At 37.7% G+C, this 14,559-nt stretch overlaps 1 protein-coding gene across 1 annotated transcript in view; it reads left to right on the plus strand.

Annotated features, from left to right (window-relative positions):
* Positions 1-2,323: 2,323 nt before the first annotated feature.
* The window catches only part of LOC106066606 (homeobox protein MOX-1-like), a 69,232-nt gene continuing 56,996 nt past the window's right edge, over positions 2,324-14,559 (plus strand). Inside the window, exons 1-2 of the mRNA XM_056004976.1 lie at positions 2,324-2,604; positions 11,093-11,892. Coding sequence (XP_055860951.1) covers positions 11,319-11,892 — 574 coding nt within the window. The 5' untranslated portion in view covers positions 2,324-2,604; positions 11,093-11,318. The remainder of the gene's footprint in view (positions 2,605-11,092; positions 11,893-14,559) is intronic.

The following is a 14,559-nucleotide window of genomic DNA, read 5'->3' on the forward strand; positions in this document are numbered from 1 at the left end:
GTGGTGATACCACTCAGTGACGTGTACATACGCAACAACAAGTTGGGTGTGGATAAAGGTATTTGATTCATGCACGAAGAACGATCTCGTGGCCAGAAGCGGCATCCATGTTAATACAAGACACACTCATTCAGATTAAAGTCTTGACAGTTTCACTACCCTTTTATGCTAAAACTTTAATACCTTTTTTTGTTTGCTATCAGGAAATGTTATATTAGGAATAGAATTACAGAGATATGCGCGCTCACTTTATATCGACAAATTAAAGTTTATAAGACCAAAAATTAATTCAATTTAATGTGGTCAAATCAACGTTGGTATCGTCAGTTAGGAGAGGGAAGGCTCTAAAAGTGCTTTGTAATCTATTTTTGTTCTTACATGTTTGTAGAAGCATCTGGCTTCATTTATTGGACAGAGTGCTCAATAATAGATTTGATGTGCTTGTAGCAGTCATTTTTTTAAAAGATGAAGCAATTAGTCATTAGTGAGATTACGTTCTCAGTCACTAATTGACCTCATTCACCAATCGTAAACAAACAACATTTAGTCACGTGATTTTATTGATAAGACAACGAAAAAAAAAACTGTCACGTGATAGCCATTGTGTATTAAAAATTAGATCCTAATTTGTATAGAAGATATAGAGAATCACGTGGCTAAATGTTGATTATTTACGCTCGGTGAATGAGGTCCATTGTTGCCCATTAGTCTTTCGGACCGTTGAAGCTGTACAAGAGATCTGTTGATAAGCTCTTATCTTATTTTATCTTATAAGCTGCATATGGTATGTTCCCTCATAAAGCAGAGATGTGAGGCCTACGCCCCATTCGTCTTATTTACGGCATAGCTCTGGTCGCGTGTCATTGAATTTTTTTTCCTTTTTTTTAAAATGTCTTCATGTGTCGCGAGCGACACGAATCGTCATAGTAGACCTGGACACTGACCTGTGGTCAGTGTAGATCTACAGCTCATCGCCACGTCCCTATACGCCAGACCAGTGACGGCGACGAGTTGCTGGTCTCCACTGACCTGAAGTTGCCATTTTACAGTTCTGTGTTCAGACTACGGCGAGTGGTCAAGCACCAAGTAAGAGACCTGTCCGTGTTAGTTCAAGTCCGTGTTAGGTCAAGTCCCAGTGCAAAGCCCTCAGACCCCTGGATGACAAAGTGGTCTTCATCGAACCACGATGGACGAACTATATATATATATATATAAGTTCAAGTCCGTGTTAGTTCAATGAACTGACGATACACACTGATAGCACCAATAATTTTATCTTTTGCTGGAATGACCTTCTGCTATGCATTAGTCTCTTGGACCGTTGGGGCACCCCACAAGATCTGTCGACCGTCTTTCTCCATTCCTCTCTGTTGCCTTGGGTAGAATCTCTTTCAAAGACAGTGTCTGTTATGATGTCTTCCTATCGATTCCTCTGTCCGCTTCTCCTTTTCCTGGTACTGTTCCCTGAAGGAAGGTTTTAGCGAGCCCCGAAGACCTTGTAATATGGCCATAGAGTTTTAGTTTACGTTGTTTTGACAGTGGTCAGCAGGTCAGCCTAGTCCATATTTCCCGCAGAACGACTGGGGGATGACGCGGCAGGGTTTGAACCTGGGATCATTAAGACGGCAGTCTAGAGCATCTATCACACGACCAGGCAGCCACCCAAACTAAAACTAAAGAGACTGCAATGCAAATAACTTTAGACTTTAGAAAAAAAAAATGTCACTCTCTTCACTTTTGTCTTAAAGGTCCTTTCTTGTTCATCTCAGGCATCATCTGTGCGACCTCATTAAAGCTCCGCCACTGGCGTTAAAGGTCCATCCTTGTTCAGCGCTGGCATCTGTGGTCACGGCGTACCTGACACCATTTGACATTTCATGTCACAAGACTCCCACACCATAGAGACACTGGGGCCAGTTTTCCCCCGTGGGTTCAGACGTGAGCCCGCCGTTCGAAACGCCCCCCCCCTTCCTCCACCCGACCCTGTCTACATATGTTAGTGATAGGCTCCATCGTTAATCCCCCATCTACTGAGAATAATGGGCGACCTACCTCCGTCTCGCCCCCACTGCGTTCCACGCCCTTACAGATTTCATCCGCCAACTGCCTTCCGTTATATCACTACTTACCTCGTTTTTTTTTTTCGGGGGGGGGGGGGGGGCGTTTGACCACGCCTCTTTCCCGTCTATCAATCTTTAACTCCTCCCATCAGTACGTTCCAGGCAAAAAGAAGACTGCAGATTCTCCCCCACCCCTTTGATAGAGTGTAGGCAAGACTAATTACCGAAACAGACGTCATTAAGGCAAACCCCCAACAGAAGCAGCGTTGGAATAGCGTGGAAAGCTCGACTAAGAACCGAAACACACAAAAAAAAAAATAAAAAAATCTGTATTGTTACTGTACTTCCATGAGTTTACTGCCAGGATTGTGTGTTATATTCGTTTGGCAGCATTGAGCTGTATTCAACATTCTCTGGGAATATTTCCTGAAAGTCTGTTATCCGTTTTCCAGCTATTTCTCTATGTGCCTCGCCAAGTTCACGGACCTGGGGTCGATGGATATACGGTTAGATCTCTATTAGCCCAGCAGGAATTTTCGCAGAAGTGAGTATCTCATCATCATCTTCATCTTCATCATCATCATTTGCTGGCTTAATCATCCTTTGATCTGTTTCCATGGATACACATCGGCTATTTAGCTCGTGCTCTGTGTATTAATAGTGTGTTAATTATTGTTGATTCTATAGCGTGTTTTTAACCTCTTTGTGGACAGCTCAGATAATAGAAATCGAAACTTTGAAATTCAAATATGCATTCAAAGAAAACCCGTTATATAACACACAATGACATAATATGCATAGGCCTATTTCATATACCATGTGTGGCAGCATCTAAAATGGAATATATTGTTGTATTTTATAAAAGTTAGGCCTACGGACATTCCTTAAAAACAAAAGATAATTTCGTACTACAAGTGCATGCTAATTAGAAAGGTCCTTGTTTTTTCCTAGCTAATTCAGTCAAGCCATTCCACGCTCTTATCTTATATGTTACAGACGTTTCTTTAAAAAAAGATAATTACGTCCTACGCATTTCATGTGTCAATCTAATCATGCTTGCTAATCAATGACTTAAGCTCCGCAAAGTCTTTGGTTTTCCTGGCTGATGTAGGCAACACATTCCATTCTCTAAAACCTAAAGACATGAAAGAGAATTTGTTTGAATTTTGTCTTCGCTAGTGGAATAGGAAATGTGCTTTTATCTTTGTGTCTTTCTAAGTACTATTTTAGTTTTTTTTTTGTTTTTGTTTTGTTTTTGTATTTCTTAGCTTACTGATTACAGATAAATAATAAAAAAAAAAAGATAATTACGTCCTACCCGTATCCATGTGTTAATCGAGTCGTGAATGTTAATTATAGAGGTGGATTCTACTGTCATAAGTTTTCTTGACTGATTAAGGCAACCCGTTCCATGCTCTAGACAGGATTAGAGAAGAAAGAAGAACATTCTTGAAATGTGTCCTTGAAGACGGTGTAAGACGTAAGCCTTTCTCTTTGTGCCTTTTTGGTCGCCTAGTTATTGGCAGGGGCGTAGCTAGTAATTTTCTATCATATCGGGGCCCGAGATGCTTGACCTCATTGTGGGCTCCTGCATTTTGCGCGATATTTAATATTTAATGTAAAAAACACTCATTTGCCCCTTGCCCCCCCCCCGAAAAAAAAAGTGGGGGCCCGGTGGGTTTTCAAATTCCTCTCCCCCCCCCCCCCCGCCCAGCTACGCTAGTCAATAAATATATTCGCTAATTCTCATAAATTACTTTTTGTGTAAGTTTATTTTCTTACATATTCTGAATTGTGCAGTATATATATTTCTGTGGTACATACACTGCTTTTATGAATGAGTTCGTTTTTACACTAATAAATTATGTTTAAAAAGGGGTTTTAAAAAAATGAATAAATATGTTTTACGTTCATAAGCTAGTTATCTATAAAAATAAAAAAAAAAAAGAATAAAATATAAAAATAATTCCAAATGATTTATAATATCAAAGTTCCGGACAGATCGAAGTAGACCTACGTGAGATAGAAGACAAAATGATTTTTAGCGGACTTGTCCTAAAAACAGCGACACTCTACCAATAAAGAATCGAAGGCGACAAATTACATATAAATATTACTCTATAAACTCCTCGCTTAGATAGAGTGACATTGTAATTATTGTTTTGAATCAATCATAACTGTACACAATTGCGTAAGTTACTCTCCTGGTCTTGCGACGTTCACGCGTCTGCATCTGTCATGTCGCTAACCACTAAGCTATTCAAGTGGTTATAAAAATAAAATGTTTGTTTACAAATTTTTAGCGAACGACCTAAATTGGTATACAAGGCTTATCTCCCCAAAGCTGAACATTTTCTATATAAATCGAAAACATCATCTGGGTCAGAATTTTGCAATTTTATGATTACAAATACAACCAGACATAAAAAGCTCCTTTTCTCCACGTCAACCAAACCCTTAAATACAATTCAACTATTTGATATAAACATTTCACATGTAACTTTGGATGAGAATGTATATTTTGTTTTCTCAAGTCCTTATGCCTTTGTTTTATTTGTATTTATTTTTTGTTGCGATGCACAAATTGTAAGACACATTTCCTTATGGATAATAAAGATGATTATTAAAGCAAAAATAATTAATTACAACTGTTGATTAACTAATAGGTTTTGTTTTTAATTCATTTATTCATATGATGTCCTCGACAATGAATAATTGTGTAGAGTTTCTACTTGACCTGAGAATGGGAAGTGGGTAAAATAATGTATACAAGATTTGTACCAGACAGACAGACAGAGAATTAATTTCACATTTTAAAACTGAAAACTATTTTCCATAACGATTTGCGACCACTGAGATTTAGACTATTTACATTGAGACACACAATCTTCGTAAAGTTTTAGTTTGAAAGTATTGAGGTCAATGTTTAAATAATTACCACCGATTACTACAATCAAAACAACGTTCACCTGTTTTTAATGCAAAAATTCGAACTATATGATAAAAACTGATAAATTCCCGTTTCTTTGGACAATGTGTATATTAATTTAAGCCTCTAGAATTGTACGTATTGGGGACATGGATCATATATATAGACCTATATTTTTAATTGCAGGTGGGCATTATGAGAATTCTTTTTAATAGCATTTTTTGCAATAATAATAATAATAAAATTATAAAATTAATACTAATAATTTTTATTGTCTGTAAGGAAATTTACAATTTGTGCACTACACCAAACAAAACATTATAACTATTAAAAAAAAATAAACTTAATGTACCTTCATACTAGACTCACTTATAATTTACATGTGACAAAGTTTATATCAGTTTCTATGTAATGATCTGATTGCCAGGGCTAGTAGGCCACTTAGCAAAATAACTAGCAAGGTGACTAACATGAAATCTGTTCTTTTAGATAAATGTCTCTTAAAGACAGTAGAATCCGTAACCAGCCTGAGTAGCATCAGAAATGAAAAACTGATGTCAAAGCAATGATCAGCAGTATAGGAGTCTCCTCTATACAGCTCAAGAGAATTTAGATATAAGAAGAGATTTCTTTGCCAACAACAAAATCATATTTTTAGTCAAAATTTGTAATAAGATAAATATGGAATTGAGATCAAGCCGAGAACAACTAGTACAGAAAAGCACTAATTTTTTTTTTTATTAATTTGTAAAATCCTTCACATCCGCTGACCAGACACCCATTAACAGCAGACATCCTGCAATAAACCAATCCTATTTGAGTATACAGGCCTACATTATGTCTCTTGCAATATTCAATATTGTGTTGCATTTTAGTGAATCTCTAGTTTTATCTTAAAAATGTTTAGTACAAAAGAACTTGTCAACTATTTTTAGAGCTATAAGCAGATCTATAAATATACTGTTTAGAATATAATGTAAGATTGCTCTTTTTTTATGGGACCTTCATGTATAAATATATTTCTGACGTAGTAAAAGTAATGCATTTTCTTACGGACATTAAAAATGATTATTATTATTATCATGTTAGAAACGAACGAGTATTCATTCTCTGGCACAGCCATGGTCGAGTTTCGTTAAAGAGAAACAAAATTCATTGTAGTCTCTTGAGTAGTATTCACTAAAAAATAATTGTGGTGATGTGGCAGGTCTGCAGCAGTACCGCCAGTTGACAGGCAACGAGAATCTTCTTAGGAATGTTAAGGGCCTTGAAGGTATCGCTGAGGTCAGTTGTTATTATCCCTTCAGGTGATATAAAACACAGGATGTATTGTTTTAGACAACTTTAACAGACGCTTAAGCGCCAAGCCTAGATTCTTAAAATTTCCATTTCGGTTTTCCTTATAGTATGGAAAAGTAGTACGGTGATGGTAGCGATTTTTTTTCTTTTTTTTTTTTTTGTATATATTATTATTATTATTATTAAATTTATTATGAAATAAAAAGTAAAGAATTATACTAAGACATATGTTATACGGAAGCTCTTTAATATCGTTCAGTAAATGACAAAATCTACCGGAACGAACGATCTGCTGAAAGAGTGCAGTATATCTGCTACACAGAAAGGCCTAAAAATATCTCCAATATTACAAAGTAACTTTATTATTATTATTATTATTTTTTTACAAATATAACACAATGATTTCTAATTATATAAAAAAATGCATTTTGATAATGGCAATGTCTTCGATAGAATGAGTGTTGATTACGTAAGCCCAGTTGCGACCTGCATATTTTCCCCACATCTAGTGCAGACAAAGCCCGTGTCCAATAGCCGTATATTTAAGTTTTCTTTCCGTCTTTTTTTCGCCTGTCTTAAATACCTAAAAAGTAATTAAACTATTATTTAATAAAATACAACAATCTTGACCACCATTTTATTAACTCACACTCTTTCTCTGTCACTTCCATGCATTTTGTAAGCATAACTGAACACTACCAACTTGAACACTATCAACTATTCATAATGCTTCAGTCTTTATAGTGAAGCATTCTCCCATAATGAAGAATAGATAATTACAAAAAATATGTTTCTAAGACACACATAAAATGTCTTGAATAATGTTTTGCTCTGTGCATCATAAATTGGAGCTGCAGTGGCCAGTGGCGTAGCTAGGGTGGGGGGAGGAGGGGGAGAATTTGAAAATCCCCCCCGGGCCCACACTTGAGGGGGGCCCCAATGAGTTTTTGTTACATTAGAAATTAATAATTACGCAAAAAGTAGGGGCCCCCAAAAAGGTCAATTCCCCCGGGCCCCCAAGCGATGGAAAATTCCTAGCTACGCCTCTGGTAGTGGCTGAGGGGTAAAGCGCATGACTTGTCCCGAAGTTTGAAATCCAGGTGAAGACTGGGAATTAAATTTCGGGATATTTATGATACATCTGAGTGCACCCAGCTGTAATGTGTACCTGACATGAGTTGGGGAAAGTAAGGGCGGTTGTTCGTTGTGCTGGCCACATGATACCCTCGTTAACCTTGGCCACAGAAACGTCACCTGCCTCATAGATCTCACGGTCTGAAAGAGGGAACTTTTTAATCGTTTTACATCAGAAATAATTTGCTTTCTTGACATAACATGTAACATTTAAGCATGTAACATTCAAGCCATGTAACATTCAAGCCATGTAACATGCAAGCCATGTAACATTCAAGCCATGTAACATTCAAGCATGTAACATTCAAGCCATGTAACATTCAAGCCATGTAACATTCAAGCATGTAACATGCAAGCCATGTAACATTCAAGCCATGTAACATGCAAGCCATGTAACATTCAAGCCATGTAACATTCAAGCCATGTAACATTCAAGCCATGTAACATTCAATCCATGTAACATTCAATCCATGTAACATTCAAGCCATGTAACATTCAAGCATGTAACATTCAAGCCATGTAACATTCAAGCCATGTAACATTCAAGCATGTAACATGCAAGCCATGTAACATTCAAGCCATGTAACATGCAAGCCATGTAACATTCAAGCCATGTAACATTCAAGCCATGTAACATTCAAGCCATGTAACATTCAATCCATGTAACATTCAAGCCATGTAACATTCAAGCCATGTAACATTCAAGCATGTAACATGCAAGCCATGTAACATTCAAGCCATGTAACATTCAAGCATGTAACATTCAAGCCATGTAACATTCAAGCCATGTAACATTCAAGCATGTAACATGCAAGCCATGTAACATTCAAGCCATGTAACATGCAAGCCATGTAACATTCAAGCCATGTAACATTCAAGCCATGTAACATTCAAGCCATGTAACATTCAATCCATGTAACATTCAAGCCATGTAACATTCAAGCCATGTAACATTCAAGCCATGTAACATTCAATCCATGTAACATTCAAGCCATGTAACATTCAAGCCATGTAACATTCAAGTCATGTAACATTCAAGCCATGTAACATTCAAGCCATGTAACATTCAAGCCATGTAACATTCAATCCATGTAACATTCAAGCCATGTAACATTCAATCCATGTAACATTCAAGCCATGTAACATTCAAGCCATGTAACATTCAAGCCATGTAACATTCAAGCCATGTAACATTCAAGCCATGTAACATTCAAGCATGTACCATTCAAGCCATGTAACATTCAAGCGTGTAACATTCAAGCCATGTAAGAATACATTTGTGGACTGTCACTAGCTTTTATAATGCTTCCTTCATGTCTTGATTGATTCCTGGAGAGGCATCAATTTCGGCTAGACTCCTTAGGAAATATAAAAAAAAGGAAACACATATATCTTCTTAATGTCCCGTAGAATAGGTGTCAGGCATTATTTGAATAAGTGCTTCTTGTATTATTATGGATACCTCTTCTGGTATGAAGTATTCTTCATGTATTAACTAAATATCTTTATCCACGCCAAACTTGATGTTGCGCATGTCCACTAGAGTTACTGAGTAATATCACCACAACATATAGACTCATATAAGATACACAATAGGTAGCAGATGACACTTTTATTATGATAATTAAACAGCTTACAAAATATTGGCAACTTCAGCCATCAAGAAATCAAGAATATTTCACATAAAACAATAGTGTACTCCAAATAAATTCATCAAATACAAAGCTAATAATACTTTCATCTTAAATACAAGACACGTCTGTCTTCTACAATATTTCTGAGGTCTACTACTTGACCATGTGATTAACACCCCACAATTCAACTGTGGTCCTCTTGATTTCCCCGCGCGAGATCCTATTCTCCATAAACAAGCGAGTCTCGCGATCCTCAACCAATAAATGTCACTAACTACCGAACAACAATGTGACAATAGTCACAGAATATTAAATATTGTATCGAAATAGATAAATTAAAGTCAAGCAATATTCACTACTACACACATTTTGTGCATAAAAAAAATAGTGAAAAATCTTTGACCAAAAACTTTAATTGAATTTTAAATGTTGCAGTGGCCATAAACCGGCCTTTATTTCAGAAAGTCATCGTGAGGCCCTATCGCCATTGTGATTCTGTTTTGGATTTCCTCATTGATGTTGCGATCTTTGTAGGTGATACTTAGAATCCTCATCATATCATTTCAATGGCTACGATTCTCCACTCCGATTTCTCACTGATAGTGCATTATATTATCACTAGTCGACCGGCGGCGTAGCATACACCGCTATTTTGCAGGGCCGACCTTATGTGACCGCAGTAGGTCCCGCACTTTCATAGGACCCTCGCTAATCCTAGGTGTAAATTATTAAATTAAACCATTTTATACCTTATAACAGATTTTCCGCGACCTCCTGATTTACCAGGAGCTCCTGGAAATCTCTTGAAATTTTAAAATATACGAAAAAGTCCTGGAAATATCCGGAAATTATTAAAATCTTTTGAAAAATCATACAAATCTCCTGAAATATATAGACAAAAATTGTCATTTTGGGTTGTCATTCAATATGGGAAACGCCAATCCTACGCGCGATAAAAAAAAAAAGGGAACGGCATTATCACGTAATTGTGGAATCTGGTGAAAGAAGCTTGTCGCGCCTCAAACTAATGAAGAATTACTTGAGGTCAACAATTCTCAAAGATAGATTGAAACATTTGGTAATTCTTGCTATTGAGAGTGATCTATGACTTCGTTATGACTTCGCTACACGCAAGGCTCGTGTAGTAATTCTGTGCGTAGTAAAGAATGAGTAAAATGCAAAGCCAAGATATTTTGTAATACCGAACTCTTTTAATTTCACTTATTATCCGTATCTCTACCCAAACTGGGCCCCGCGTAATCCGTTTCGCATTGGGCCCCACAATGGTTAAGTTCGGCCCTGCAATTTAGCTACGGGTGAATACAGAGTAGATTACTTGTTCTCTTTCCATGACTTCTTGGTTATAATGATTAAGTCCGCCCCTGCTATTTAATGACGGGTGAATATTACTTGTTCTCCCCCCCCCCCTCTTTTTTTTCACCTCTAAAATTACTTGGAGTAACTCTAGTTCGTCCGACTTGCAGAAATAAAAGAGTTATCTTTCCATTACTTGGTGTCCAAACTCTTGAGGCATAAAGAGTATTGTATATGTAGATTATAGGGGGCGAGGTGGCTGAGTGATTGAGCGCTTATCTTTCGAACCTGGGGTCCTGGGTTCGAATCTCTTTGAAGACTGATTTTGAATTTCTGGATTTTTAGGGCGCCCCTGAGTCCGACCAACTCAAATGGCTACCTGACTTTAGTTGGGGAAAGTCAAGCGGTTTGTCGTTGCGCTGGCCACATGACACCCTGCCCGTTAACCGTTGGCCAAAGAAACAGATGACCTTAACATCATCTGCCCGATAGATCGCAAGGTCTGGAAGGGAAACTTTTACTACTTTAAATTATCATTATTAAAATTTGTATTTGTTTATATGTGTTCACATTTACACATCGTATTCTATATAAAGCTATTTGCTTATAAAAAAAGAAATCTTTCTTTTCAAACTAAAACACACAAACAGGCCTCCATTTTTTTTCATATATTTATTATTGTGTTGATTAAGCTGTTTATTTATTTCCTTATTTTTACACAGAAAACACCAAAAACAAATGTTGAACCTCAAATTCCCTGCACAAGGTCTGCACTAAGATGTTTAGCTGACAGGATTAAACCGGTTTCAAACAACACGTTGGATTACAAGGAAACTACACATGTGACGTCAGCAGTTGTCATAGCAGACGGCTCAAGAGGACGAGCGACTACGCGAAAAAGGAACCAATTAAATTCACTTCCGGTGAGGATTTTTTTTCTAACGTGAAATGGAGAGCATGGAAAGAGTGAGTTGCTCCGCTAGAGGCAACATGAACTCCTTCAGCCCTGCCTCCTGCAACTACGGCATGGGCCGCTTCTTGCCTCGTGGGGCCCCATTCAGCGACTGCATGCAGAGTGCAAGCGTGGGCATGGCTCACGCCGCTGGTGGGCACCTGGGCTATTCCCCGTATTCCGCCGCTGACTGGAACCTTTTGTACCACTCGCACGGACTGTCCAACAACTCGCTGGACCGACAGATGGGCTCCGCCCTGGGCCACCACAGGGCCCCCTCCCACTACTTCTCCATGTCGCCCAACATGGGCAAAGACTACGGCTCGTCCCTACACCAGCCCGTGGCCCCGTCGGGCATGGGCGTCGGGATGCACGGGACACATCCGTCGCACCATTCGCCCCACCCGGCGTATCCTTCCCCACCGCTGGTGCCGCCACAGCACCAGAGGACCCAGTATGACAACAACGGGTCTGGATACCACTCTCTATGTGGAACGGGGCCATTGTCTCCTGTTGGGGCCTCATCCTGTATATCACCGGATATCGACAAGAAAGAAAACAAACCGAAAGGTAAGAGCTGAAATCTTTTTTTTTTTTCATTGAATAAAACGGTAGAATTAAATATATATATATATATATATATATATATATATATATATATATATATATATATATATATATATATATATAAAGAATTCTTTAAAAAAACAAAACAAAGGGTAAGAACCGCACAATCTCTACCACACATCTCAGTACCTCAAGATTTAACAAAATTAATAAATTGCGACTAATTAATTAACCAATTGGTTATTATTTTTTTTTTAAATACTTAATGTGTTGTCGTCAACAATGAATCATTGTGCAAAGTTACAACTTGATTCAAGAATGAAAGGTGGAAGAAATGATGGGCATATGATTTGTACAAGACAGACAGACAGACCGACAGACAGACAGAGTGTGATGATATGAGGTTTGTATAAAGTAAAAGTGTATCTCTTAAAATGGGGTATAAGGAATTGCATAGTTTGTGGTGCACAATACAAGGACACAGGGAATAAATAACAAGTTATGGACATTTTTAATTTCGTTTCTTTTTTTCCCTTTCGACTTTTTATTTATTTCTTAACTTTTTTTTGATATATGTCTTGGAGTAAATCTGGCAAATGGGTCATGTAGATTTTGGCTTCCATCTTGTTAACTTTCGATCATTGGATCGGAGCTCATCCGCCGCACTCATATTTTTGGCCTATTCTTAATATAAAAATTGAAAATATATGTAGGTTACTTTGTTTCGACAACCGTTATGCTTACATATGTTGATTGGAATATATGTAATTGAAATGAGTATTTTAGTTGGTCAATGTTATACGAGGATAACAATTGCAAGATCGAAAGCTTCTAAAATTTTTCTTTAAATGGCCAAACCTGAAAACCTGTTATAAAACGTTTATGTTTTTTACTTCTTCCACTTAGTGCTTTACAAGTAAATATAGCCCCGCTATTTGTGATGCTTTACTGTCTAACTTATAGTAAACTTTTTTCAGTGTAAAACAAAATGTACCTTTTTCGACAATGTAAACGTAACCGGTTTCTATGGCCGATGGTTATACTAAATTAGTTATACGAAATTCTAAAAAAAAATAAAAAATTCGTATCAGACCCTGTGATCTATAGGGCAGATGTTGTAAAGGTCAATCTGTTTATTTAGCCCACGGTTAACTATGGTGTTGTGTGGCTGTTATAACGACTAATCGCCTTTACTTTTCCCAAACTAGTGTCAGGAACTGGGTGGACTTAGAGGCGCCCAATGATCCCGAAATAAAAAATCCCAGTCTTAACCAGGATTCGAACCACCGGTTCGGAAGCCAAGCGCCTTCTCGCTCAGCCACCGCGCCCCCCATAACCTTCCAATAGATCAGCGTAGATTTATTTGTTTAAAGCGAAAAACTCTTCCACCGAGGACAAAGTTCTAAAAGTTGCACCTGCGCCACAGTTGGGTCTACTAATTAGTTCCTCTACAGTGTGGGTATACAGGGGAAATTACTCAGAAGCGGGAGAAAGAGACTTTTAAAACAAAATTGACTTCGGAGGGTGGAGAGCGTGGAAGAAGAAAATAGGGAGTTATGATTGTTTATGAAAGAGAGGGGGGTTTTCTTTAACTTTAAAAAGGGAAATGGGGGGGGGGGAATAAGAAGTTTTAAAAAATCATGACATGTATTATAAGAAAAAAAAAACAAGGAAAGGGTGTGAATATGCTGACTGGAGTTCTGTTGGATAGAAATAGCATTTAGGCAAATATGTAGGAATAAAATGTATAATCAGAATAAATGAAGAGATACTGAAATAACGAGAAAAAGAGAGAATCAGATAAAAAGAGAAAGAGAGAGAGAGAGAAAGATGGAAAGAGAGAGAAAGAGAGGCTTGGTATATAGATCTACAATTTTTTTTTACAAAGCTTATATATACTCACTTTGTCTGTCTGTCTGTCTTCCATACAATCTTCCATGTTCATACCCTCTTCGCCAGCAGAAGGGTTACCGTGTTGGCTTGAGAAGTATGAGAAGGCTTTTGCCCACGAGTTTGAATTCAGGCCGTTCTATTATACAACGCTCACTCAGATTCCCGGTTCTTTTTTCCCCAACCCTTTCCAACTTTTCCAGACAATTGATAGAATCAGAGCTTACCGAGAAAGCTAAAAGCAGGAAATAGCGCTAAACAAAAACAATCGCTAAAAAATATTTCCCATCACACAAATTTATTATATCTAAGTCAGTCATGCATAAAATTACATGACTGATCCAAACTAACTGATACAATCAGACTTAACTGATACAATCAGACTTAATATAAGTGTGTTTTTTTTTTAAAGTATATATTTGTTTTGTTTTTCTTATTCTGGTGACCTAAAAGTCATACGTCATACGGATGTATGCAAACGCGACATGAAGCTCTTCCAAATCGACACTAACAGCTGGGAAGAGGTGGCATGGACAGATCCACATGGAGAGAGAGCATAAAGGAGGGGTCACGGATTGCAGATGTCATACACAACAGAAGCAGAAAGAAGGGTGAAAATGCAACGGCGCCTGGTGATTACATATGCCCAACCTGCGATCTTTAGTCACACAAGAAATTGCAAAGGGAAAAGATCGTCTCTCGAGACGTAAAATGCCACACAGAGTTCCGGTGTATTTATTTCAAGTTATCATGTCATTTAAAGTTTCCCCTTACGTTACA

The sequence above is a fragment of the Biomphalaria glabrata genome, chromosome 11 (genome assembly GCF_947242115.1).
Source record: "Biomphalaria glabrata chromosome 11, xgBioGlab47.1, whole genome shotgun sequence".
Lineage (NCBI taxonomy): Eukaryota > Metazoa > Mollusca > Gastropoda > Planorbidae > Biomphalaria > Biomphalaria glabrata.